At 45.2% G+C, this 27,912-nt stretch overlaps 1 protein-coding gene across 1 annotated transcript in view; it reads left to right on the forward strand.

Moving 5' to 3' along the window:
- Dnah6 (dynein axonemal heavy chain 6) overlaps positions 1-27,912 on the forward strand; it is a 190,608-nt gene that overhangs the window by 51,644 nt on the left and 111,052 nt on the right. Inside the window, exons 18-31 of the mRNA XM_038319156.1 lie at positions 774-986; positions 2,007-2,099; positions 2,766-2,885; positions 3,257-3,437; positions 6,988-7,084; positions 8,089-8,308; positions 9,288-9,452; positions 9,535-9,645; positions 13,931-14,056; positions 14,144-14,299; positions 14,833-14,994; positions 20,246-20,383; positions 23,959-24,126; positions 27,385-27,533. Of these exons, the coding sequence (XP_038175084.1) occupies positions 774-986; positions 2,007-2,099; positions 2,766-2,885; positions 3,257-3,437; positions 6,988-7,084; positions 8,089-8,308; positions 9,288-9,452; positions 9,535-9,645; positions 13,931-14,056; positions 14,144-14,299; positions 14,833-14,994; positions 20,246-20,383; positions 23,959-24,126; positions 27,385-27,533 (2,099 nt within the window). The remainder of the gene's footprint in view (positions 1-773; positions 987-2,006; positions 2,100-2,765; positions 2,886-3,256; positions 3,438-6,987; positions 7,085-8,088; positions 8,309-9,287; positions 9,453-9,534; positions 9,646-13,930; positions 14,057-14,143; positions 14,300-14,832; positions 14,995-20,245; positions 20,384-23,958; positions 24,127-27,384; positions 27,534-27,912) is intronic.

Raw genomic sequence — 27,912 nt, forward strand, 5'->3', positions numbered from 1 at the left:
CTTGCCTCACAGCACCTGGGACCTTTTATTCTCTAGCACTACCTACTATTTCTCATATGAGCGGGGTCCAGAGACTATGTTTTCAGTTCCTCTCTCCTAGACCTGCTTTTGTTGTTGTTGTGCCCAGCTGAGAATCAGTTTCCTGTAGCTTTCCATTCCATATGGCATTATTTTCACCTGACAAATGATAGCCTGGTGGGAGAGGCGAAGGGGCGCATACCTCCTTCATGCTTAGCACCACTCAGCAAGGCCTCCATTCTTGCCCTCTCTTCTGGTCTTCAGAGAAACACATGACTACCATTTCCCTGAAAGTTTGAGTTAGTTAGCTGCCCTGAAGCTCAGTGTTCTCAGTCTTAATACAATTCCTTCGTTTGCATTGTTATTCTGAGTTTTCTTCACTGTAGATCCAAGTGGTGCTGTTTCACGTCTCTGTATTTATAAACTGAAACCACGTGTGTTTTGATTAATTCTACTCATCATCCCTACTCTCCAACTTCCCCCCGTTTCCCGCACATTGCTCCCCCATAACCTCATGCACTCTTTTCACACACTGAGTCTGATAAACACCACCGGTATGTTCATGGGTCTAGGACCACCCAGTGCAGCATCAGCAACCTACTCAGGGCCACATCCCTGAAGAAAACCTATGAAGCCTGCTCCCAGGTGCCAGAAGCTACCTGTAGTTCCTCACTGAGCCCCTCCTCCAGCTGTGCCGGGGTGTGACAGGCTTGCCCTTAGGCATGCCTTGCACATGTTGAGTGTTTGTCTTCCAGCTCCCTGTGATCATTGACTTGAGGAACCCAACACTGAAGGCGCGACACTGGGCAGCCATTGAGCAAACTGTCGATGCCCAGCTAGTGGATGTTGAAATTCCGCTGACCCTGGAGAGGCTGTCCGAACTACGTGTCTTTGAATTTGGTCAAGAAATCCAGGACATATCTGGACAGGCTTCTGGGGAAGCTGCCTTAGAGACAATTCTTAAGAAGGTAAATCAGGAAAGAGCCAAGTGTGGTGGCATGTCCCTTTCATTTCAGCACCAGGGAAATGGAGAAAGGTGGGTAAATCCCTGGGGCTTGGGCCAGTTAGCCTAGCTTACTTAGAAAGTTCCAGCCCAATAAAGACTGTGACAATCAGTAACCAAAGACCTGAGGAATGACACTTGAAGCTGACCTTTGACCTCCACATGACATGCTCGTGAGCACCTGTGCCTATATGCATATACCCACACATGTAAGCACACATATGTAGTAAACAGACACAAACCATAGATAGCATGTAAAGGTTTTCAGATACGACATAAAGATTGCTAATATCGCCGGGAAGTGGTGGCACACGCCTTTAATCCCAGCACTCGGGAGGCAGAGGCAGGCGGATCTCTGTGAGTTCGAGACCAGCCTGGTCTACAAGAGCTAGCTCCAGGACAGGCTCTAAAGCTGCAGAGAAATCCTGTCTCAAAAAACCAAAAAAAAAAAAAGATTGCTAATATCTGTGTTATCTGGATGGAGTTTCATCATCCCAAGAAGCATCCTCTGCTGTCTCATTGCATGTACCACTTGGTACCACGTATTCAGTCTATAGCCCAACCAGAACTCGACAGCAGCAAGGCTGGCTATGTGCTGGCTTTCCTAAAGAACTGCATGCCAGAGATATTTTATTTTCTAAATTCCCAGGGAAGACTGGGCTGGGCTAAACTGCCTTAAAATACATCAAGAAGCTTTTTCTACTTACAACTCTGTCTCCTTAGCCTAACAATGTGTGCCTACCTACCAAGTGTCTTTCCCCTGACGGGGTAAGATGCACATTGTCACCAGCCTTCATCTGTATTAATAGCAGTCAAATGACACCAAGAAAATCAGTGTGGCTTCCGACTGTAGGGCCTTGAGAATTTCAAGGGCCATAAGGAGGAAAATGGGCAGCAACAGTTTTCCCTTGTTTCACGCCATGAGCTTTTACTGTCCCTAGACACACATGAGTTTAGGTTTCCTAATGCCTGGACTATTTCTAAGGTGGAAGATTCTTGGAAAACAACTGAATTTGTCATTCTTCCTCACCGTGACTCTAAGGACGTATTTATCCTGGGTGGTACAGATGACATACAGGTACGGAACTGGCTTGAGGGAAACTTGTGGTAAATTAGGCATGGTGCCACATGCCCATGATTCCAACATTTTGGAAATAATGGCAGGAGGACCGCTATCAGCTCAAGGCCAGCCTGTGCTACATAGCAAATTCTAGGCTAGCCAGGGATAGACAGTGAGAATCTGCCTCAAAATAAAGAAGGGAAGAAGGCAGAGAAGGTGAGGGAGGGAGGTGGAAGACGGAGATGGGGAGGAAGAGAGGGGTGATTTTATGGTCAAAGTCCTGACCATATCTCCTGAAGCTTCTGGGAAATAGTAAGTGGAGAAGAAGCTTATTTGGAAGACAAGGTGTAAAAAATTGACACAAATGTTTATTCACAAGTACTTATCAAAGTAATAAAATAGCATATGTGTTTGTGTGTGCATGTGTGTGTACACGCATGTGTGCTCATACGCACACATACACACACAGGCCTCTTAGTTAAGTTCCCCAATGACCATTGGGAGAACATAGAGTTGTGAGCATGGCAAAAAGGCCAAGCTTGCCAGCGGCTGGGTAGGAAGCAGTAGGTGGGGCTACATTATCTTTTCAAACATGCTGGCCCTTAATTGGACTCTCGGAATCTGATCTACCCTGAGCTCAAGGACATATGGTTCTGCCTGTGTCTTGGCCCCTTCTCTCTGAAGGTCCTTCTTGATGACAGCACCATCAACATTGCAACCATCGCCTCATCGCGGTACGTGGGCCCCCTGAAGTCTCGCGTGGATGACTGGCAGAAACAACTTGCCTTATTTAATCAAACACTGGTGAGTGAGGGCCGTTTCAGCTCCTAGACTCTGAAGTGGAAGGCTGCAAGATGCTGTGGGGCCAGTGAAACCTCAGTGGGATCAGGCCTGCCCAGCATGTACAAAGTCCTGGGTTTGCTCACCAACATACACATGTGAGCACATACGCACACATGTGCATACACACATGCATGCACACACAGACAGAGAGAATTATTTTAATATTATATAATTTAGAAATGTAAGGTTTAATTGGTGGCATTTTGTAATGTTCTGAATGAAAACACACTCATTTGGCTTGTTTATATAATTATGCAAGGGAATAGTTTCCAGCATAAGTAGAGGACACCAGTTTGGAAGCTACACTCTGATAGTCCTATGTTTTTCTCCAGGAAGAGTGGCTGAACTGTCAGAGAAACTGGCTCTACCTCGAAAGCATCTTTAATGCCCCAGATATTCAGAGGCAGCTGCCTGCGGAAGCCAAGATGTTCCTTCAGGTGGATAAGTCATGGAAGGAAATCATGAGGAAGGTGAACCGGCTGCCTAATGCGCTCCGAGCTGCTACTCAGCCAGGTAGGAGCTTCAAGCTGTTCGTCACGACTAAAAGTCTCAGTTTTAGACTCTCGGGGTACATCCAGGGCTTGAATGAACTGAGCACTCTGCTCTCTAAGTGCTGCCATACAGTTGAGTTTGTGACTTTAAAACAGACATTAAACTCTGTCCACACTCTTCCCTCGCAGACAGAATCACAAAAACTTCCATAGCTTTAACTCAGAAATTAGAATGAATTAGAAAATTTGCCACTTGCTGCAATTCAAGTAACAAGGTTGAGATTATTTTTAAAGGCTTTTCCTGGCCTATACTAATTATCCATGATAATGAGTTGTAGTATGGCATTTTCAGCAAGTGTATCATGTATTTTGATAATATCCAGCCCTATCACCTTCTGCTGACCTCCTCCCACTCCTGCTGACCCTCCTCATATTCCCAGATAGTCACCTTTCCACTTCCACGTCTTTCTCTGTGTGTAAACCAATGTGTTTAGTGCTGCTTACAGGATCCTGGGCACCTTGCAGGATCAGTGGGCTGCACCACTGAGGATGATATCTCATCCCGCCCCACTCCTGCCCAGAATCAAGGTTGAAATGTTTTAACAAGTTCGGTTTCTGTGCACAGGCAACCAGCTTCTGGGGTGCACGAATACTCGCTGAAGTTTACACTCTATATCAAACCCCAGCCAGCATGCTTGTCCTGTGCCAACGGCAGCATCTGGCCATGATGGAGAATAACCTCAGCCACTGATGCTGCCGAGCAAAGGCAACACTGGGGCTACAGCCTTTGTCCAAAGAGTCTTACGTAAGACAGGGAAAGGGAAAACTATGGAATGATAAAAATCAAACATCCATAGATGTCTTAGGGAGGCTGCTCCCAGCTGTCTCCCATCTGGCAATAACCCCTCATCAGCCTCTGCCACTTTGCTGCATTTTTCTCTCATTCTCTCTCTGGTAAATGCTCCCACAATGTCATCAGAGCCACCAGGTGATCTAGAATAACAGCCCCATGTATCTCCAAAGTTCCCATTTCTACAGAAACAAAACAGATCCATAGCTGTAGGGGATTAGAACATCAACATCTCTGGAGGCAGGGCCATTACCCTGCCTGCCACAGACCCTCCGTGTCATATTCAAACCTTTAGGGCACAAATACAGTAATATTTGGATAGAGTGATGCCCCAGTCCCTAAAGACTTGTTATAAAATAAACATCTAAAAGTATTTGTTCTTTGGAAATAAATATACATTTCATACATGAATCTATTTAGATCATATCATTTTCCCATTTCCACTCAACTCCTCCCCAAACCCACCAACCCACCCCAACTTCATCCTTCCCTTTATCTTTCTCTTCTTCCTCTTTCTTCCGGTTCTTGTCCCAGCCCCTCTGCCTCCTGCTCTACCTTCTATAACCTACCAGATTCATTCTGTGCTGCCCATATGTGAATGGGTATAGGACATCTATAAATGATAAATGGAAAATAGGTCTCTTGAAATAAAAAAGAAGATAAGACTCCAAAACACATCTGGACCTTAAGACTTCAAATAAAGAAGTGTAGACCTGTAATAAATCTAACTCCAGATGACGATAAAGCCATGAAGAAAAATAAAGTAGGATAAGGTAGTGGCTGGGGGGCTAGTGTGTGTGTGCGCATTTTGTGTATATGCATATATATCTGTGTGAATGTTTGTATGTGAGTATATTCATGTGTGTGCATATGTATTTTTGCAAGTGTGCAGGTGTGTGCACATGTGTTTGTGTGTGTATGTGTGTTCATGTGTATATGTGGCATGTATGTGCATATTTATGTATTGTGCACATGTATATGTATGCACACATATGTATGTATGTATGCATGCATGTGTTTATGTGTGAAGCATGATTAATAAAAACTCAGAAAGAGAAATTGGGGTTCAACCTGAAGGTCAGAAAAGAAAAGCAACTGACCACTGGTTCTTACCTTGACTCAGTCCAAAAATGGTGATCCTGCCTCCAGGAAACCTCAGCATGAGACTGTGTCTGTGAGCTGTCTCTTCCAATCTTATATTCCTCTCTAGGGATGGGATTAAAGGCATACACCACCTAGTTTCTATGGCAACGAGTATGACTACCGGGGTTAAAGGTGTGTGTTATTACTGCCTGGTCTGTAAGGCTGACCAGTGGAGCTGTTTTACTCTCTGATCTTCAGGCAAGTTTTATTTACTAAAATACAGATGAAATGCCATTTCATATGTGTATGTGCATGCATGTGTGTATGTGCGTGCATGTGAATGTGTGTATATGTGTATATATGTGTGAATGTATGAATGTATGTGTGTATGTATGCATGTGTATATGCATGTGTATGTATGTATGTATGTGTATATGCATGTGCATGTGTTCTTGAACTTTTCAATAAAGTGGCTTTTGAACAGAAACTTGCAGGAAAGAGTGAGTGAAAATGTACATGACTTTGAAGCAGAATTGTCGAAGGCAGAGAGAAGAACAAAGAACAAAGTCAGACTCCCAAGGCAAGAGCATGCTTAGTTGTCATTATAGAGTCCCTGTGGCCTGGAGTAGAGTGCTTGGGGATTGGGTCTTGATTAGGACTTGAGGCCCTAGGGACCAGTGTGCTTGGTGGATGACTGGCCACTAGGTGGAGCTGTTGACCACACACGGAATCAGAAGCCATGCAAAAGATTTGGGATTTGATTCTTGGGCAGGTAGGGAAGCAAGAATTGGACTCAGCATCAAAAGAAGAAAGATGAAGAGGCATGAAGGCTGCTGTCTGAAGAGCTGCAGCCTAATAATGAAGAATAATGCCACTGCCACACTTAGCATTGACCATGATAGAAAGTGTGCAAGTAAGAAACTGACAAAGAATAGGAAGGTTCTAGACACTGGTGCTATTTGCCTTTTGGTGGTGTACCCACAGCGCCCCAAAACAGATGATGCTAGCCAAAATTATTGAAAATTAAAAACACTGTTAATGAGTTAAATATTAAAATACTATAGTTAATTAAGAGTAATAATTCTTGGGCTGGGGAGAGGGTTTAGTAGTTAGAGCAATGGCCGCACAAGTAAGAAGCCTGGAGTTCAGAACCCCAGACCCCACGCAGAGGCCAGGGGATGGATGAAGCTCACATGCAATCCAGCCTTGGAAAGAATGACAGAACCTGAAGGCAGAGATGGGGGCTAGCCAGAGGGAGCTGAGCAGGACTAGCTGGGAACGCTGGGTTTGGCTGAGAGACCTGCCTCGAAAGAAAGGGTGAGCCATCCTGGAAGATTCTTGCTATCAGCTCCAGGCTTTGAATACCCACACACGTGCATGAGCACCTGCACACACATACATGTGCTCCTGCACACACTCAAACGTGTATACAGGCATTCATACATGCACGGCACATACACATCACATACATGAAAAGGGAAAATTTTAAAGAATAAAGCTTCTTAGGCAAAACTTTTATTTTATTATTCATTATTCTACCAAATAAAAAAAGGTTTTAAAAGGTTAGTATCTTTTACTTTCATTTAAAATTATATTCTCTATTTTAATACAATTTGGCCAACATTTTTTCAACTAATAGGGCTTCTGGAGACTTTTCAAAACAATAATGCATTGCTTGACCAAATTCAGAAGTGTCTGGAGGCATATTTAGAGTCGAAGAGAGTTATCTTTCCAAGGTAAGTTAAAAATCAACCTAAGCCATTTCATGAGATCAATTGGAGATGCCCATCACATCCTCCAAACTACAGAGAACTGGGGAGGAAACAAGGGTGCCTGTGCTGCCTGCAGACCTGTTGGGCAAATACTAGACTCTCAGAGATGCTCAGGGTGGAGGAGAGCGAAGCTCACTCTCTGCTTGAGGATACAGGGAACCCACGGGGCTTACTCCATCTCCCCATCCTCAGCTCCGCAGCCTTTTCAGCGCTAACTCTTCTACTCCCTGCATTTAGTAGGGGCTCTAGAGTCTTCACCCCTATCACTGTGGGTCCCTGAGAGGCCCCACAACTCATTTTGCAGTGCTGGCATGATTTGGTAGTCTAGAGCTTCAGATAAAACAGAGACTAAAATGATTGCATTTTTAGTGCACACTTGCTCTACTTGAGCCTAAGTTTGGTCAGGAACAGACAAGCTCAATTTTTTTACCCATTTTGCATAAAATGATATGAAAGCAAGATGCTTCATTTCTACTTAAGAATAGCTATAGTGGTATTGGAAATGGTATGCCAGCAAAATAATATTCTGTCACGTTCAATAGCAGCATATGCTGCCTTTTGATTGGTCCAGTGTCACAGGACCAAGTGAGGGCTCCACAACCACCCATTAGTCTATTAGTCCTTCAATAGTTAATGTGCTGCATGACATACCTTCACTATAGAAGCTCAAAGACAAGTAACAAGCACACAGATCAATATCATAGCAAGACCTAATGTTATTAATAATTTTTAGAAAAATCCTTTCTAGTCTAGCTACTGGGCCTAGATGTTTGAGATACATCACCATTAACCTTTACAAGAACTTCCTTAGGGACATGTGGCCTATCCTGGGCACTGATGCCCTGGTTAGAGACTCAGGGCATCAGTGCCCAGGGGCAGGTGAGTCAGGATCTCACCTTTTATGTCTACCCAAGGCTGACGTCAGTGTCAAGTCACGCTTTGCACCTGGTGTCTCTTTAACTCGGCAGGTTTTACTTCCTGTCAAATGATGAGCTCCTAGAGATTTTGGCCCAGACACGAAATCCACAAGCTGTGCAGCCTCATCTAAGGAAATGCTTCGACTCCATTTCAAAGCTCGAGTTTGCACTCATGCCTCCTACAGAAGGGAAAATTCCTGGCATCGAAACTGAGCCAGAAAGGGTCTTCACCAATGATATTTTGGCAATGCTGTCGCCTGAGGGAGAGAGGGTAAGGGGCTTTGGCTTATTAGTTCTTCATGGATAAACTTGGTCACATGTCTGGGACTGGGGTTGAGGCTGCTCATTCTCATGCTAGGCTTGCCAGGGATTCTGCTAGCCTATAGATAACACTGTGACCCTCAAAGATCTGGATATCTAATGGAGAAATCATGGAGCAGCTAGAAGTAGCCACAATAATCACATTGGCCGGCTATCTTCCACAAGATAGCATGAGTAATAGCACCCTATTAGCAGGGTGACAGGGACTTCAGCAGTCACTTTATGCAAATGACTTCATGTGGCACCCACTGAGCTCTGTGAGCGTTTGTTACTGCAGCTCCCCTAGTGCTGCACAGCCCTTGCATATGGAGAACACTGAGAGAGTGAAGGGTATCAGCAGACTGAAGAGCTGGCTGACTGGACAGGATACACGCATGCGCACACACACATATATACACACATATATAGACGCACACTTGTGTGCCTATATCATTACTGGTGCAGAAGGAAAGAAATGAGAGGGTTAAGGACAGAAGATTGAAAAAAACGTGAAATTTCAAAGGAAGGTGAAAAAATGGTTAAAGGAATCCCAAACAAGCAGATGCCCAAGTGACTGAAGTCAGAGGAAGAAGCAGGAGAAGTGCTGGAAAGATGTAGATCAGACCTTTCCGATGTGGAGACACGGGTGATTGTGGGGAACAGGCTTACAGGAGTGTTTGGGGGTAAACTTCAAGTCACAGCGCTATGAAAAGGGGAATGGTTGAAGAAGTCCCGGAACCTGTGGAGAGTCCTATTTCTAGGAGCTAGCCTCAAAAGCATGCTTGTGCTAGAAGGCAGCAAAGCAGGGGCAGGGGGGAGGGGAGGGGAGGGATGTGATGCCAAAGGCCTCACAGTTTGCAGAGCTCAGGCTTCTGTTACAGACATGCAACATGTAGACGGCCCACAGGCCCCACCCAAGACACTTTCTTACCGTCCTAACTGCCTCATAGGTCAGCCTGGGGAAGGGCCTCAAGGCGAGAGGCAATGTGGAAGAATGGCTCGGCAAGGTGGAGGAAGCCATGTTCACAGCCCTCCGCCGTCTGTGCAAGGCTGCCATCGCTGACTACCAGGGGAAGCCCAGGACAGAGTGGGTGACTGCTGGCCACCCTTCCCAAGTAACACTCTTGTTAAGTTTCTCTTTCGGGGGCCCGCGTTGGTGCCATGTAGAACGTGCCTAAGGGGGACGCTTTGTCGCAGGTGATCCTGACCATTTCTCAGATCATGTGGTGCCGGGATCTGACCGAGGGTCTAGAATCTGAAGGGAGTCACTTAGAGGCCCTGGAAGAGTTTGAAAAAGTCAATTTTGAGGTAAGTTCTTTATCAGAGAGGCATTGTACATGCTGCCATGCAAGATGGCAAGATGGTCTCATGGACTGGCGGGGTGTGTGTGTGCGTGTGTGCGTGTGTGCGTGTGTGTGTGCTTGTGCGTGTGCGTGTGCGTGTGTGTGTGTGTGTGTGTGTGTTTTGTTTTCAGTTTTTTAGACAGGGTTTCTCTGTATAGCCTTGACTGTCCTGGGACTAGCTCTGTGGCCTCAGACTCACAGAGATCCACCTGCCTTTGCCTTTGCCCCCCTGCCCCCCAGTTCTAGGATTAAAAGCCACCACCACCCTGCTTAGGTCCCCATAGTTTTTATGGCTTCCAAAGCTCTGGAGTTCTTATTGAGGTCGTTGTGTTCAGTTTTCTTAGGGACATTCCCGTGATGCTTATTTAGTGTTTGTATGAGTAACTGTAAACTAGGAAGGAAAGCAATGTGAACGGAAAACATAGGGTTCTTTATGATGATCCGCAAATGCTTAGACATGATTACATTTACTAGGATCGGTGTGGGGCTTTGAATGAGATAGTTTCAGAATTTGAATATGTGGACCCAGTTGATGGCACTATTTGGGGAGGCTTGAGAGGTGTGGCCTTGTTGGAGGAAGTATGTCACTAGGGTTGGGCTTTGAGGTCTCAAAACCTCATGCTATTCCAAGTGTGATCTCTCTCTTTCATGCTTTTGGATTGAAGGTAGGAGCCCTCAAATTCCTGCTTTAGCCATTTTACCTCCGCTCTGCCATCATGGACTCTTATCCCTCTGGAACTGTAAGCCCAAACCAACCCTTCCTTCTGTAAAATTGCCTTGGTCATGATGCTTTTATCCCAGCAATAGAAAAGGTAACTATTAGGATGCCTCTCACAGAACTTTATATCTTTATTAAAAGTTCTTAAGTGAAGCCATCATTGTCATGCATGCCTGAAACCACAGTGTTGTGGGGCAGAGACAAGCAGATCCTGGGAATTTACTGGTAAGCTGGCCAGCCTCACTTAAACAGCAAATGTCAGTTTCAGTGAGATAAACTCTCAAGGCAGTAAGACAATGGAATAGGGAAAAGCCCTCTCTGTCCTTCTCTGGCTTCTGCATGCATGCGAGACTTCACACACACACACACACACACACACACACACACACACACACGCAGTGAAAACAGCATTGTAAATGCACACTACAGTATTTGTAGCAACAGGCACAGTGCTGTGCAGCAAATCTCTAGGAGCGATTCATCTTACCTAACTCGGCAGCTTCATGTCTACTGAGCAGCAAAACCTCCCACCCCAGCCCGGCAACCACCGCTCTTCTCTACGTATGTGTGTTTGATGACTAAACACCTCACACCAATGGCTGGGTTATTTTATTTAACTAATTTCCACCCACTGTCCACCCAATTCATTGACATTGTCACCTGTGACAGGATTCCCTTCCTTTTCTGGCTGAATGCTAGTCCATTGGGTGTTCAGGACACATTTTCTTTATCCACTGGTGGGTTTTTAGGTGGTTTCTTCGTGCTGACAGTAGTAAATAATGCTCCTTAAGACCCTGAGTTCAATTCTTTGATTTATATGCTCAGAAGTGGGGTTACTCAGTAAAACGGTAATTCTATTTTCAGGGGATTTTTGTTTTTGTTTTTGAGAATCCTCTGCACCGTGTCCCATCCATATGTCCCAACATCATAGTCACCAGCAGCATCCAGGGATCCCCTATCTCCAGCTCCCCATCCATATGTCCCAATATCATAGTCACCAGCAGCACCCAGGGATCCCTATCTCCAGCTCCCCATCCATATGTCCCAACATCATAGTCACCAGCAGCATCCAGGGATCCCCTATCTCCAGCTCCGTGTCCTTGCCAGTACTTGTTATCATTTTTTTTGATAATGGGCTTGAGAATCCATCACATTGTGGTTTTGCAATCTTTATTCTTTTGACAAGTTCATACATGTACATAGTGGGATCTACTTTTTCCTCACTGCTACCCTCTCTTGCAGGTCTCCTATGCTTTTTATCTCCACCATACTCTTTAGAGGTTCCTTTCTCACGTTTGTATCTTTTTGTGTTGCCTTGTGACGCACTCATTTTTAATCAGGATCACCTGTGTGGCCTCAAGTTTGGAACTGTTCATTGGAACCTGGTGGACTCGCCACTTGTTGCACCATAAAGGCAATGACTTTTCTCTCAGATTCCATCAGTAGCCAATAGATTGGCAAGGAGGGGCAGGCCCCCATGAGTCCCTCCTTGATTCATGATTAGCTGTTGACAGGCCCAGGCTTGTGCAGGCCCAGCACAGACAGCCGCAGCTGCTATGGGGTCGTGTGGTGGCTGTGCCATGCTCTGAAGACGGCATGTCACAGCCCTTTTCCCCATCTTTTGCTTCTTGCTTGCTTCTGCTCCCTCTTCTGTTACGTCCCATGTGCCTTAGTGAGGGTGCTGTCAATGTCTTACTTAAGGCTGAGCATTCAACCCTCATTTACTCGCTTTGCTAGGTTTTTGGGTTTTGCTCTTGCCACCTTACACACACTGGAGAGCTGGAGTCATCTGAGAAGATGTGGTAGCAATAATTGTAGAAATCGCCTCTGTATGATTGACCTGTGAGCAGGTCTGTGGGGGCTTTCTTGATTAATGATTGATGTGGGAGGAATCAGTCCATTGCAGGCAGTACCATCCTCGGGCAAGTGGTCCTAGTATACAAGAAAGCAAGCTGAGAAAGTGACGGAGAGCAAGCCAGTAAGCAGCATTCCTCCGTGGCCTCTGCTTCAGTTCCTACCTTCGGCTCCTGCCTTGGCTTCCCTGGGTGATAGTCTGTAACTTGTTAGCAGAAACAAACCCTTTGCTCCCAAGCTGGTTTTTGTCATGCTGTCCCTCTCAGCAATAAAGAGCAAACCAGGACACCTTTAGCATCTTGAACAGCCATGAATCTTAGTACTCACTGCTGACACAAAGAGAAACTTCTCAGGTAAAGAATGAGGAGAGCATGTGTTTGAAAATTTTATAATTTTGTTTTTCTTTCATTGAGGTTTTGATAGTAACATGCCTGGTGACTAGAGATATTCAGCATCATATGTGGATATATAGATACAGATATAGATCCTGGACAGTCGGTATCTCTGCTTTAGAAAAATACTATTCAAGTCGTTTTCCCACCTTTAAATTTGAGCCATTTGGTATTTTCTTATTGTTTTCTTATGCCACATATAAAAATCAATTCAAAGTAGATTTGGGAAAGATTTAAACATATGACTAAAAGCCAAAAAGAGCCATGACATTTTCCTTCACGCTGGTATTCTGGCCATGACAGCCAAAGCAAACCCAGACAATGGGACTGTACTCAATTAAAAAGCTTTTCCCAGAAAAGGAGACAACAGAGTGGAAACACAATCTAGACACCAAAGATACGATATCTGTCAGCTATATTTCCAACACGGACCTAGGCCTGATCTTCAGCTCCAGACCTAACTGTTCTGCCACTGCATTTCTAAAGATCCACCCCTGAGACAGACAGAACAGGGAAAGGGAAGCAGAAACACCACAGGAGAGTGTCAGCGGAATTCTCTCTCCAGACTCCTAGGACAGAGAAGCAGATCACCAGAGAAAGTCCCACAGCCATCTGCAGACATGGCCCCTGATCTGGGCGTAACAGAGGAAAACCCAACCCAGAAGTATAAGCCCCTCAGAGGCAGCGCACTACTTAGATAAGGATGTGATGGTCCGGGATAAATAGGGAGCTAAAGGATTTACATTTATTTAGTCACTGGTCTGGTTAAAGTGCTCTGCACTTTATTGTTATTAGTGGAAAACTAAAAATGAGAATCATCACCAGGATGACCTGGACCTCCTTGTAGGCCAGGCTAGCCCCACAAAGATGCACCAGCTTTTGCCTTTGAGTGCTAGGATTAAAGGTATGTGCATGCACCATATCTGGTGAATTTCTAGTTAGAGCAATCTACTCCCCAGCCAGAGACTTAATCATGTATCAAGGATTTCAAGAAACATGTCCACTCGGGTCTAATTTTACTATTTCAAGGCTCTGCGACAGCCATCCAGTTGCTGACCTCTGATTATCAGTTTGCTTAACTGCAAAAATGCTGTCCAGATAGTCTATACTTCATAGAAGTCTTATAAAAATTAAATAAGACATTGTACTATTTTGTCACAGAATTATAGTTTTCTAGTTAGGTGTTTTTGTTTTTTAGCAAATATCTACTCTAAATTTAATAATGGAAATACATATTGCAAGCTCATGTTGAGCATTCACTGCAACAATTCTTCTTTAATTCACAGAGATTAAACGCCCTGGCTGCACTAGTTCGAGGTTCTCTTCCTAGGTTGCACAGAAACATCATAACTGCATTGATTACCATTGATGTGCATGCAAGAGATATAGTTACTGAGCTGGTTCAAACCAAGGTAAATGTTTCATTGATGGAAAATGGCACAGCAATCTGCGGATTCCATGTGTGTCTGACACATCCACCATTTCTATCACTGCTGTAGGTAGACACAGCCGACTCCTTTGACTGGCAGAGACAACTGCGCTATTATTGGGATGTAGACCTGGATAATTGTGTGGCTAGAATGGCGCTCTCCCAGTACACCTATGGCTACGAGTATTTAGGAGCATGCCCAAGACTGGTCATCACTCCTCTCACAGTACGTTATTGATCGTTATTGATCGCCTTTTCATCCAAACAGCATGGAAAGTACTCAACATTGCTATATCTCTATAAAACAGAGAGTGGCATTGTCTGATTTTTGTGCCTGGGTCTGTGGGCATCTTTCAGTTAAAAATTTTCAGGGCCAGGGAGATGCTTCATTCTGGAAAGTGCTTGCCATGCAAGCATAGACTTAAGTTCAGATCCCTGGCATCTATATAAGAAGCTGGGCATGGGGGCATGTGCTGTAACCACAGTGCTGTGGCGGCTGCAACAGGAAGATCCCTGCAGATCACTGGCCAACCAGCCTAACAAAACCAGTGAGAGACCCGGAGTGGGGAGTGATTGAGGAAGACACCTAGTGCTGACCACTGATGCACACACGCACCTATGTGACATATACATGTGAGTGTACCCATACACACACACACACACACACACACACACTTCTATTAAATAAATCAATTAGACCTATGAATTTGTAAATAAAGTCACTTCCTTTCAATAATGACAACTGATTGATTTCTTCAGGATCGTTGCTATCTTTGCCTTATGGGGGCTTTGCAGCTTGATCTTGGAGGCGCACCTGCCGGGCCTGCTGGCACTGGGAAAACAGAGACCACCAAGGACCTAGCAAAAGCCCTCGCCATCCAGTGTGTGGTCTTCAACTGCTCTGATGGTTTGGACTACAAGGTGTGGTTGTAATTTTTAATATGATACAAATATTGAATGCTTTCTTCAGTTTTCATCGTTTGCAACATGAATTAAAACAAGGAGAGGCAGACGATGGTGAACAGAGAAGAAAATTGAACTAGGATGAGCAGAGCAAGTCAGCATGTGGTGGGCTGGGTCATCTGGGTAAGAATCAGTGCAGGGGAGACATGTCAAAATGCGAATTTTTAAAAAGAAGATCTATACAGGGCAGGTGGGGGTGGCTAGAAAGATGGCTCAGCAGTTAAGAGTGCTTAGTGCACCTGCAGAAAACCTGAGTTCAATTCCTAGCACCCACGTGAGGTGGTTCACAACCCACTCTAGCTTCGTGGTATCTGACACCCTCTTCTGGCCACCAGGACACTGAGTGTTCACACACACACACACACACACACACACCTAAATAATAAAACAGTCTCTTAAACACTAACCATAAGTAAGTAGAGTAAAAGTCATATAGGCTAGAATGCATTCAGGGATGACAGAAGAGTAAAATCTAACTTTTTAGAAGAAGATGGGCCATCGAGAGACACTAATACATAGTGAGAAGTTTGAAGGCTGATGCGTAGCTCACTACTGAAACACTTGCCTAGTGAATTTGATTTTCCCCCACCACCAAAGGTAGAAGCAGCCTTCAAGGAATTGAAGTACATGGGAGGAGGGAGAATTAAAGGTAAGGTTTCCAGTACATTTGATCCTGGGGTCCCTTTCTATGTTAAAAATTTATTAAGATAAATTGTAGCCATTGGTATTTCATTTGTTAGAAATTAAAGATAATGTATTATTTGACATAAAATACCAATAATGATATTAACATAAACATCCATTTCGTGGGAAAAAAAACTTTGCAAGCAAAAAGCTTGCAGGTTATTTATGTCTTTTTAAATCTTTGGTGATTGGGAAAATGGATGGCAGCTAGATTTTCATATTTTATTTTGTATTTAATCCCTTGAGGCTTATAGCTTTGGTTGAATTGTCTGCAGAAATTCTAGTCTCTGATAGAAATGTATGCTGAAAAGAGGAAAATTTTAATAATTTTTTCAGGTAGTTGAGTGTGAAAGACAGATAGTGCAATTGTGAAACACTTAAACCTCACAGACACTCTGAAAGATACCTTGGTACTTGCAGAGATCCATGCTGGCTTCTTAGTGCTTCTGGTGGGTGTTAGGAAAATTTAAACAATGTATATATTTATGTCTTTATTGTTAGAAACTTTGAAGACTATAAATTCACTAAGTAAGACTTTTTGAGACACTGCCTTCCAGCCTCCTACCTTCCATTTTCTGTCACAGTTTGTGACATTTGCACATTATTCAATACTTGTCTCTGTTTTGTCTGGAAATTGAATGTAAAATGTCATTGCCTCACATAGTACTCATGCTGAGACTGCTCTTTGCAGGATTTGAGGGCATAATTAGACCCCTAGACAAGAACTGACACAGAGAAGTCGCTACCTACCCTTCAAAGGAGAGAACTATTCCAAGCAATGAATAGTCTCTTTCTTTACCTCCTCTGGGACAGTGCTTTGAAAACCTTTGTGTGTACAAATTGCCCGATGATCTTCTATTAAAATAGATGAGCTATTAGATTCTATTTGCTTTTCCAGTTGACCACAATTTCACAAACTATGAACATCAGAGTGAGTAACTGGATACCCACAATGAAGTAAGACAAAGAAAACATACCACAATTGTTTATGAGAAAAGACATAAGCACTCCATCTGAACCCCAACATGACTGAACATTCATTCCCCTCTCCCAGCTAACTAGTAACTGCTGCCTCTTCAGCAAAGCTTCAGGCAGCTGTCCTTTGGCCTGCTGCCTAGACTGGCAATATCATGACATACACTGCAGAATTGCCCCTGCTCTCTTGTTTGTGTGTCTCCTTCCTCAAAAGATCATCAAGTCCTGACATCTGGCTGCCTGGTTTAGGGATAGAATTTTTACCAATCGATAAGACAATGCTAAAACTGAATGAGCCTAATGTAGTGACCAATGCCCTTCTAAGAAGAAGGAAATGAGAGTACCGTCACCTAAATAGAAGAGAAAATTATGTGAAAAGACACACTAGAAGCAGAGGTTAGAGCAGCACAGTGTGAGCGGGGAAATGGTAGATCACCTGCCAATACTAAAATCTGGAGGCAAGAAAGATGTTTTGCTTAGCTAGCTAAGCATCGTTTATTCACACCCCGATATCTGACTTCTAGCTTCTATAGCTGTAACGTCATATATGTTTGATCCTGGAGCAGCAGACAGTTTATTGCAGTTTGTTGATATACAGAGCAGGGGCTCGAGAGGTGGCTCAGCAGTTAAAGAGTGCTTGCTGTTCCTGCAGAAGACCTGAGTTCAGTTCCCAGCACTCACATTGGCCAGCTCACAACCACCTGAAACTCTAGCTCTAGGGCTTGAGAGTCCTCTTCTGGCCTTCGCAGGCACTTGCACACTCATGTACACACACAGAGAGACACGCGGACATAAATAAAAATTTTAAACTGGGATTTCAGAGATGGCTCAGTGTCTAAGAGCACCGACTGCCTTCCCAGAGGACACAGGTTTGGTTTCCAGCACTCATATGGTAGCTCACACGCATCTGTGACTCCACGTCTAGGAGATCTAACATCCTCTTCCAGCCTCTGTGGGTCTTAGGCCCACAAGTGGCGCATAGACATACATGCAGGCAAAACACCCATGCATATTAAGTAAAATAATAAATGTTTAAAAGTAAATACATCTTTAAATATGTATGTGTATCTACTTATGTACAGTACAAAACCCTTCTTCATTGAGCCTTTGCTGAAATCTCCTGGGCCAAGCCGAACCCCTACCTCACCCCCTTTCCTCGTGCTCTACCACCCATGGTTTCCTTGGGGCTCACAGGGCTCACTTCACCAGGTGTGGTTTCTCCCTTGTTGGGACAAGTGATAAATGCAACTGTGTTGCTTATCCATGGATTCCTTGTCTACCTTTGGCTCCTAGGCTTTGCCCTCTCCTTCACTTATACTGAAAGGGGCTGGATCAGTACTTACAACTGTGTACTGCAATTGCAGAGTACCTGAGGTCAGTTCTAAGAACCCATGTTGCAAAGCTCACGACCACTTGTAAATCTAGCTCTGTGGGGATCCTATGCCCTTTTCTGGCCTCTGCAGGTAACTATGCACATGTGCACACACGTGTGCATGCGCGCGCGCGCACACACACACACACACACACACACACACACACACCTAAAAATCTGCCTGACTTGCAAAATATTTGTTGATCACGAGAAGCATCCTTTTTATTTTTTAAGTTTTTCAAGATGGGTTTTTCTGTGTAGCCCTGGCTGCTCTGGAGCTGACTTTTTAGATCAGGCTGGCCTCGAACTCACAGATATGTGCCTGCCTCTGCCTCCCAAGTACTGAGACTAAAGATGTATGCCACCACATCCTGGTGAAGCATCCTTTCTTAAGATCACTAGTTGGGACCGCCCCAACAGGCAGGCAGAAAGTTTTGCATTCCAGGCTAATGTATCATACCAAGATGCGGTTTGGGTGAAGCCTGGCCACTCTTTGCATCTACTGGACTTTTGATACAGACAAACCCTGTGAAAGCTGGATTTCAAACTCCCACAGTTCTCCTCAGCCAAGAGTGACTAAGGATTTTCTTTTTAAAGTGTTCACATTTCAGTTGCTTTCATTCCTAAGGAGAACCATCTTTTATTATTATTGGGTTATCAACAACTGAATTGAAAGATCTGGAATCATCTTTCTTTCCTTGTCTCTGCTTTCCTGTCCCCTCCACCAATGTCCTTGTCTCCCATAATCTCATATCTCCCCTAAATCGACCTCCTTTGTCTACAGTGAGGTTCTGGCATTTTAATCTGATGTGGGGAAAGTCGGTGTTGAAATCTCAGCAACCCTGTGTTTCCCACGCAGAAGAGGAGAAGGAAAGACCAATAGATAAGGAACCACGGATTGTCCTGCATGTCCTGATATTTAGACATTCTCAAAGGCCCCATTGAAGAAGGCCCAATTTTTTCTACCTTGAGCTACACTTTTCTCAATTATAGGATCTGTTTCAATGTTTTTCCATCTACAGTCACATTTTTTTTCCTGTCATTATTTTCCCCCTTTGCATCATGATTTTGTCACATGGGATCACACACAAATGAAGAAACACCCACACAAAGAGAGAGAGACATGTGACGCTATGCTTGCTGGAACAGGAGGAAGCATGGTCACTGTCCAGCTCACTTGACCTTGAGACAGAAAGTGCATCGCTTCTAGTCTCAGAAACACACATACTGTAAAGGAATATCAACCAAAAACTCCAGTCTTCAAAGACATTGTACACTTTTGATGGCACAATTACAATCATTTTCATTCACCATTAGAATTCTGCTATAGAATAAATCAGCAGGGGCTGGAAAGCCAGCTCAGCTAAGGAGATAAGAGCAATGAAAGCTCTTGCAAGCTTCAGGTTCAGTTCCTGGCTGTCACATGGTGGCTCCTTACTATTCTAAGGGATCCAACGCCCTCTTCTGGCTTCAGTGGACACTGCACCCACAGGGTGCACATACATATATGCAGACAAGATTTTCTGGTGCACACCTTTAATCCCAGCACTCAGGAGGCAGAGGCAGGTGGATCTCTGTGAGTTTGAGGCCAGCCTGGTCTACAGAGTAAGTTCCAGGACAGCCAGAGCTTTTACACAAAGAAATCTTTTCTCAAAAAAAGCAAAATAAATAAATAAATAAATAGATCTTTTTTAAAAAAAAGATGAAATCAAGGCCTACCCCCAGTGCAGCGGTGCCTCTGCTTGGGGGTGCTCATGCCCTGCCTGCCACAGTGGGCATCTTTCAGAGACAACAGAAACCCCACTAGTGAAATTCTCCAAGGCCTCTTTAAAACCCTCAAGTTTGTCTCTTCCGTGAGTTACACCTTTTAAGAACCTGTAAGTATTTGCCATAGATAAATGAAGGTTATGCAAAAAATTCCCCAAGGGCATATGATACACATTATCATTGTATTTAAGAGAAAAATTGGATTCAAACCATTAAAGAGAAGCAAAAGGCTATGTCCTCTTGTAGAAGTGTGCTTGCTTCTGGTATGTAATGTGCATGGTTACGAGAACACCAACAGTAACAGCGCCCCAGAGGCCGCCCTCCTTTCCTCTGTGTCTCCGCTCCACATTGTACACATTAAAGGAGACCAACAGTGCAGCCGGAAGTTGATTAGCTCTGCTTGCCTTTCAGATGATGGGGCGCTTCTTCAGTGGCTTGGCGCAGTCGGGGGCCTGGTGCTGCTTCGACGAATTCAACCGAATTGACATTGAGGTCTTGTCGGTCATTGCCCAGCAACTCATCACCATCAGGAATGCCAAGGCTGCCAAGGTGAGACGCCAGGGCTAGCTGTCAGTGCAGCTTCTGCAAACTGCTCTTTAATTCAGCAAGCAGTGCCTTGGGGAGGACATCATTCAGTGTAATCAGGGAATGCCATAGTAACAGTGCTGACAGGGGTAGATGCAGCCCTGATCTAAGCAAAATGAAGAAACAGATGCTGTGCTGGGCATACAGAGACTGTGAGAATGAATGTGTGAGCTCATGAAACCCTCCTTCCCACCCACAAAGCACACACACACACACACACACACACATTCACAAACATACAAATGCTGTGCTGGGCATACAGAGACTGTGAGAACCAATGCCTGAGCTCAGAAAACTCTCCTTCCCACCCCCAAGGTACTCACACACACACACACACACACACACACATTCACAAACATACAAATGCTGTGCTGGGCATTCAGAGACTGTGAGAACGAGTGTCTGAGCTCAGGAAACCCTCCTTCCCATCCCAAGGTACACACACACACACACACACACACACACACACACACTTTCTTCCTCACGTTTCTTCTCCTTACTTTTGACATTTACTTACCTGATGCTTCTTGAGTTCCATGTTTTCTGGGCCCCATAACTTTCTTTGTGATTTCCAGGGCCAACCTAGTGTTGGTGAGAAAATAGCAGAGAAAACCTGAGAGGCTCAAGGAGTCTATACCTCTTCAAGTGAGCTTTTTAGAGCTCATTGAAAGGGAAAATCTGAGGACCAAATAGAGATTCTGAGCGAGCCTGCTACTTATCATCCCCCACATGAGTCACTGCTGAAGAAGGGCTTTCGTGTTGGGGAGGTGATGGCTATGAAGGAAGAGCCTTCTAGGTTTGGCCACCAAAGAGCAGCACAATTTAGCCTACATAAACCAGAATCTTCCTCTTTCCTTTTGAGGAATTAACTGCCCCAAGTCTCTTAATTCCTCCCTCAACCCCTTCCAGAATACGCTCAGACTTTTTTGGACCCCATCAGTAAGGTTCATATTGCAAAGCTGGGGATCTTTGGATTCACCCCAGCTCAGGAGCCAATATTGTCGAAAGGTGCCCTGGTAAAGAGTTAAGTCCAGTGTGGAAACCCCAGGAGATCACCCTCTCCAGCCTCTGTCCTATGTCATAGGTGAGCATAGGCTCTGGCCCTTTGCAGTCCCCTCCGACAAAGCTTCAAGGCTGCACCTGCACATGCCTATGACTTCTCCGAGTCCTGGGAATGATGACCAACAAGACAACCCATACAGGAAACAGGGCAAAAAATTTTAACTAAAAAAAAAAAAAAAACCAAAAAAAAACTTTAAGGATTTTTATGACCTCAGCAAAGTAGCAAATTATAGAAAAAAAGAAAGTGGGTACTAGACTTTTAGTGAGTGGCTAAGTGAGCAAATCTCTTTGGTGCTTTTGTGTTTTCATTAATTTTTTGTGAAGGAGGAGATGATTACAGGTGAAAACGATCAAAAAAGTCAAAATTTATTTCTACGGATGCCGCAGAACTGAGAATCCGAGCGACCCCTCCATTCTGTCCTGCTTCTACTAAACTCACCTACTCTGCGAAGGTGTGGGTTAAATGCAAAGATTTCCAGAGAGAATTTCAAATCATTACCATCTTGCGAGAGCAAGTCTGGAAAGCAAAGGGGGCGTGAGCCCCACAGACTGGAGGTGGGCTGGAGCGTTCCCAGCTGGACAGCAGCCAGGTAGTCAGAGCGGGCTAAGCCCTAGAACCAATGAAGAAATTCAAACCTAAGTGTAGAGTCTTGAGCAGTGAAAGCGTCCATTCCACAGCAGCCAGGTCACTCAGCGTTTTCTTCCCAGGCAACGACACAGGGCCCAACCCCGCCTTGGTCTGCCCCCATAGTCTCAGGCCTCGGACAGCACGCTCTCTCACTGCCCCTACTCAGAACCTTAGCATCAGCTCTGTTTTGTCTTTTGTCTCTTTACCTCAGCCTAGAGTCTAAACTGTTCCTAGATGGTATGAACTGCACCTGCGGGGAGCCCCTCATCCATACATGTACTTCTCAGATTCTGGCTCTGGTCTCCCCAGTCTGTAGTTGGCCCGAACTCTCCACGGTCACCTCTACTCCGTCACTCTTCTTTGCTTCCCACAAGCCGTGAGACAAACGAGAAACTCTTCAACTCAGACTACAAGACTCTCAGTGCTGGGAGCCCAGTGTACTTGTTCCTTTCCTCATTGCCATGAAAACTGCCCACCGAGAGCAACTTGAGGGAAAAGCGGGTGGTTGTGACTTAGTTAGAGGTGATACAGTCCTCATGGTGGAGAAGGGATGGCGTAAAGGCTTAGAGGCTAAAACTTGGTGATGGAGGCATTAGGATAGGAGTGTGAGGTAACTGATCAGCCATGAAACAGAGAGCAGACAGGAAGTGGGCCCAGCCACATAACCTCAAGGCCGACCTCTAGTGACCCACTTCCTCCAATGAGGTGCCGCCTGTTCAAAGCTCCCATGCCTTCTGAAACAGCACCACCAGCTGGGAAGTGAATGTCCAAACCAGAGCCCATGAAGACAGTCCACAGCGTCAGGCCACCTATGCTTTGCGAAATTTGTCACCCTTTGGCTAAGTAGGTTTCTCTTGTTCCCCGAACGTGTAATGTTCTTTCTTGTTCTTATTCCTCCTACCTGAGAGCTGCCCAGTTATCAACCTAAAACGCTCTTCCACCCTCCACATACCACTCCATCAACCATTCTCCACACCCCTATTCCTGTGCCCCAGGTCTCCAGATGCCTATCTGTTCCCAGCATGCGTTTCGTATGCACACACACCACCAGACCACCACCACACCACACTACCACTACCACTACCACACGACCACAACCACACCACACCGCCACACCACCACACCACACTATTACAACCACACCACACCTACATACCTCACCACCACATCACACCGCCACTACCACACACCACCACACCACACCACACCGCCACTACCACACACCACCACACCACGATCACAACCACACAACACCACACCACGACCACCACCTCCACCACACCACCACCAATACTGTCACATTTGCTACATGAGGTGGTCCCAGTCTGGGCCTGAGTGCACACAGAAGGGCTCAAGCGTGAGCACCCTTCAACCCCGTGTCTCCCTGGCTCACCCTAGCTCGGCCTTCCACAGGTGCTCAGCAATTATCTACTGTTAAGGGCACGTGAGGGTAGTGCGGTCACAGACAGGCCACGCCACTCATAGGCTTAACCCAGACTGCAATTTCCCCGGGGAGACCAGCAAGATGGAGTGGAGTGGGCTGCTTAGCCAAGCAGTCCAAGGTAAGCTGAAGAGTCTCGGCGGATGTTGAGACCCGAAGCATTCAGAACTGCCTCAGGACACCACTTGGGCAGGGCAAGGCAGGGAAGTAGAGAGCAGTGGACACAGAACCCAGAAGAGACCAGAAGTAGGCAGAGCCAGAGAACGCTTCCCTCATCCCACAACAGGACCCGGTGGGCTCTGCTTGGCTGCTCCTGTTAAGTGAGTCTCTGGTCCCAGGTATGATTGTGTGATAGAATTTACAAACGCTCGGAGAAGTGCTCATTTCTTAGACCTTCTCTTTGCACAGCTGTCCAGATTCATGTTTGAGGGCCGGGAAATCAAGCTCGTCATGACCTGTGCCGCTTTCATCACCATGAACCCCGGCTACGCTGGCAGAACGGAACTGCCGGACAACCTGAAAGCCCTGTTCAGACCGTTCGCCATGATGGTTCCCAATTACGCGCTGATCGCAGAGGTGAGCTTCAGACTGTAATGAAGAGGGCTTTAATTAAGCATGGTTTATCTTATTTGCCATCTAATTCTCTCAAGACAGGGGCTCCTTTTACTTCCTAGTTTCTTCTTTTTTATTATTATAAAATGCCTTGACCAAAAGCAACTTAGGAGAGAAAGGATTCATTTTGGGTCTTAATTCCAGATAGCAGTCCACCAAAGCCGGTAAGAAAAGCGGGCATGAACTTTAAGCACCAGTCACATCCACAGTCAAGAACAAAGAGAAAGGAATGCATGCTTGCTTAGTTGTTCTCAGCACACTTATACACTTCCACAATCCAGGCCCCAGGCCCAGGGGATGCTGCTGCCCACAATGGACAGTGAAGACAACCCCCCATAGATATAACCACAGGCCAGCCCGATGGAGGCAATCCGTCATTCAGAATCTCTTGCAGGCAATTCAAGATTGTGACACGTTGACACTTCAGCCTCGACGTCTCGCTTACTCACACCGAGTGCAGATTTGCGCGAACAGAGAATGTCTCAGTCTACGCGCTCCTTTGTTTTCAGTCTTGCTGCTAGGATCCAGAATTTCCCCAGCTGGTTCACAGAATCTAGCAGACTCCTAATAACTGAATGAGGCAATGTATTTAATTAACCCACTTACTGGGCTTTAATCAGTTCATCTCTGGGAGTTTAAGTGTCGGGATTTGTTCTAAAATGACAGCATTATCCCCACTTCTCTTTGGATGTAAATTTAATTAAAGCCAAGAAGCATTGGAGCCCAGTCTGTTGCCTCGTGCCTCTAATCCCAGTCCTCAGAAGGCTAAAACGGAAGGATTACTGTGAGTTCAAACCAGCTTGGGTGATATAGTGAAACTTTATATAAAAAAAAAGACAAAATTAGGGAGGAGTGTTGAGTCAAAGCTGTATTAGGCACTTGAATATTCATAATCACTCGAATATGGAGAAGGGGGTTCCTTTGTAGTCTGTAACAGTTTAAGTTGAAGGCAATAGTCATTAATAAATTAATTATTTGTGATTGATTAATGTTTCTACATCTACCAAGGAATCCTTTTATTTGAATGTTTTTATTCTTTCATCCTAGCTAAGACTCCATGTGTATAAGTTTTACATGTTTCTTAGAGCACTTTTAATGAGGTATGCTTTCTGTACAATAAAGTGCACACAGCTCATACGGATATGAGCAAATATTTGAACAGAGATTCATCTGTCTGGCGCCAAGACCAAAATACAGGGCTTCCTTTCAGAACTCCAAAAGCTCCCTTGAGCCCTGGGCTGCATTTCATATCGATGGACGCTTCCCCTTTCAGAATGGAATTTCTCGGAAAGCACCGGTTCCTCCTGCAGCTAATACATTCTTTTGAATTATTAAAGAATCTTCTACCTGAAGTAAAAGGAATTGATTATGACTAGACCAGACCAACACTAGAGGAATTTCAGACTGAATTAGCATAATGCTTGAAGCTTTAGGGGTGCCCTGCGTCTCCTGCAGACACGGTGGTGGGAGGGCAGTTGAGACAGGCAGTACCTTTGCTCTCTCTCCTCTCTGAGACCCATTCAGTATGTGCTGACATCTCCCGCGGTATTAAGGGCAGCTGAGACAGGCTGTACCTTTGCTCTCTCTTCTCTCTGTGATGTGTTCAGCATGTGCTCACATCTCCCACTTTGCCTACTGTTGTGCTGCTCAATCCTGAACTGGAGGAATTTCTAAGTCCAGTCTTCTGGGCATGCTTCCTGATGGTGTCACAGATGAAAACAGTCAGGGTTTCTCATCAGCAAATGCTTGTAATGGTGACGCATATCCTCACTTCATAATAAGAGCACTGGTAGTTCACTTTCTGACTATGCAAATCTGGGAGGCCACCTAGGATAGGAGGCACACTGGCTGAAACTCTAACGCAAGCCCCTTCCTCCTTTTCCTCTATGGCTGAGGAATCAGGGAAATTTGATCTTACACACAATCTAGGTTTTGTTCTCCATCTGCCTTTAACATTTGTCTTATTCTGAACAAAACTCACGTGTGAGTTTATCTTCATCTCTATTGTGTCAGTTTATCAGGCGGATGACCTTGTCACATGTCACATCTACAGGTCATTAGGCAAGCTTGACTATTAATAATTTTCTATTCTAAACTTCTATCTTGGGGTAGCCAGCCTAGCAGACTCTAGCAGGGCTCCTGTGCCGCCTGCTCATCTGTCTCAGCACTTAAGCTGACTGGAGGCGCCTTTGAAATGAGCTGCCATATAGCCTTTCTTACATGATCACCTACAGTGTGAAATCCACAGTGGCAGAGCTGCAAAGAAAGCAGAAGGCAATGGCTGGGCTGCATGATCCAAGCCCTGCTTCCGAGCTCACCTGCTGTGGTTGGGGCAGATCACTGGTGTGATGGGTAGAAGGAACACTTCGTTCCTACCTCTGCTGTGGAAGACACTAAGATTTAGGCTGCAAAATGGCTCAGCAGGCAAAGGCACTTGCTGCCCTGAAAACCTAAATTTAATCCCTGAGCCTTCCACAGGCATGCAGTGACACATGCTCAGCCACACACCACGTTCTCTCTCTCTCTCTCTCTCTCTCTCTCTCTCTCTCTCTCTCTCTCTCTCTCTCTCTCTCACACACACACACACACACACACACACACTCACACACACTAAATAAATGTAAATAATAATGACAGCAGCTTTCTAGGCTGGAGAAGGGCTGCAAACCTTTGCTTAGGTTGCCTTGACTATAGGGGGCAAATAGTAATTCCATCTCACCAGAGTAGCCCTCCTCAGTCTAAAGAAACCCGATTCTTGCTTTTGTGTTCAGAATTTACACCACCGTTCAACTCTGTATGACCACTTTTAAAAGCTGAACACAGCTGCTCCTCACGCCAGCGGTCAACAGGGCTCCATCACTGCCTGTAGAGCTGGCAGAATCACTACTCACAGCCTTGAGAGTGCTCTACCTGTCACTCTTCTGGAAGACAGGAAACTCTTCTCATTCTATCCTTTACTCTTCTCCATGCTGTTACAAAATGTCTGAGAAGAACAACTGATGGAAGAAAGGTTTGCGTTGACTCACAGTTGAGGGTACAGCAGGGATAACCGATGTAGAAGTGCGAGGCAGCTGGCCATGTTATTACCACATTCTTCCATTGCTGTCTCCTCACTAAGCAATAGAAGATGTGATGTCTAGGGCAGATGTCAAGTACATCCATATCAGGATACTATGTTGAAGGCAAGACAATGTAAACACTGTGTTCTATTTTATCTCCTAGGTAATTCTGTATTCGGAAGGCTTTGAATCCAGTAAGATACTAGCAAGAAAGATGACGCAGATGTACAAGCTCTGCAGTGAGCAGTTGTCCCAGCAGGATCACTATGACTTCGGCATGAGAGCAGTCAAGTCCGTACTGGTCATGGCTGGGTAAGAAATCTAAAGGGAGAAAGCTCAGTCCCTAAAGTGCTAGCCACGCGAATGTCGCATTCTCAGAAGCCATGTAAGAAAGCAGAACATGATGGGGCATGCTTGCAATATCAGTGCTGAGGAAGCATCTCTGTTGGCATTCAGAGAACGCAACTGCATCCCCACAGATGCGACTGAAGAATGCAGTCATCGATCTATATGACGGGGTGAGGGCGACAACAGGGCTCTGCCTGAAGTTCGCTGCAGAGAAGACAGACTAGCCTACGGCGGCTTTCTAGAGAAGAGACTAACTGGGCTGCTTTTGAAGGGAGAATAAGAGCAGACAAGGGTTTGGAGAAATGGCTCAACATGTAAAAGCACTTTCTGCTTGTCCAGAGGA

The sequence above is a fragment of the Arvicola amphibius genome, chromosome 2 (assembly GCF_903992535.2).
Source record: "Arvicola amphibius chromosome 2, mArvAmp1.2, whole genome shotgun sequence".
In the NCBI taxonomy this organism is placed as follows: Eukaryota; Metazoa; Chordata; class Mammalia; order Rodentia; family Cricetidae; genus Arvicola; species Arvicola amphibius.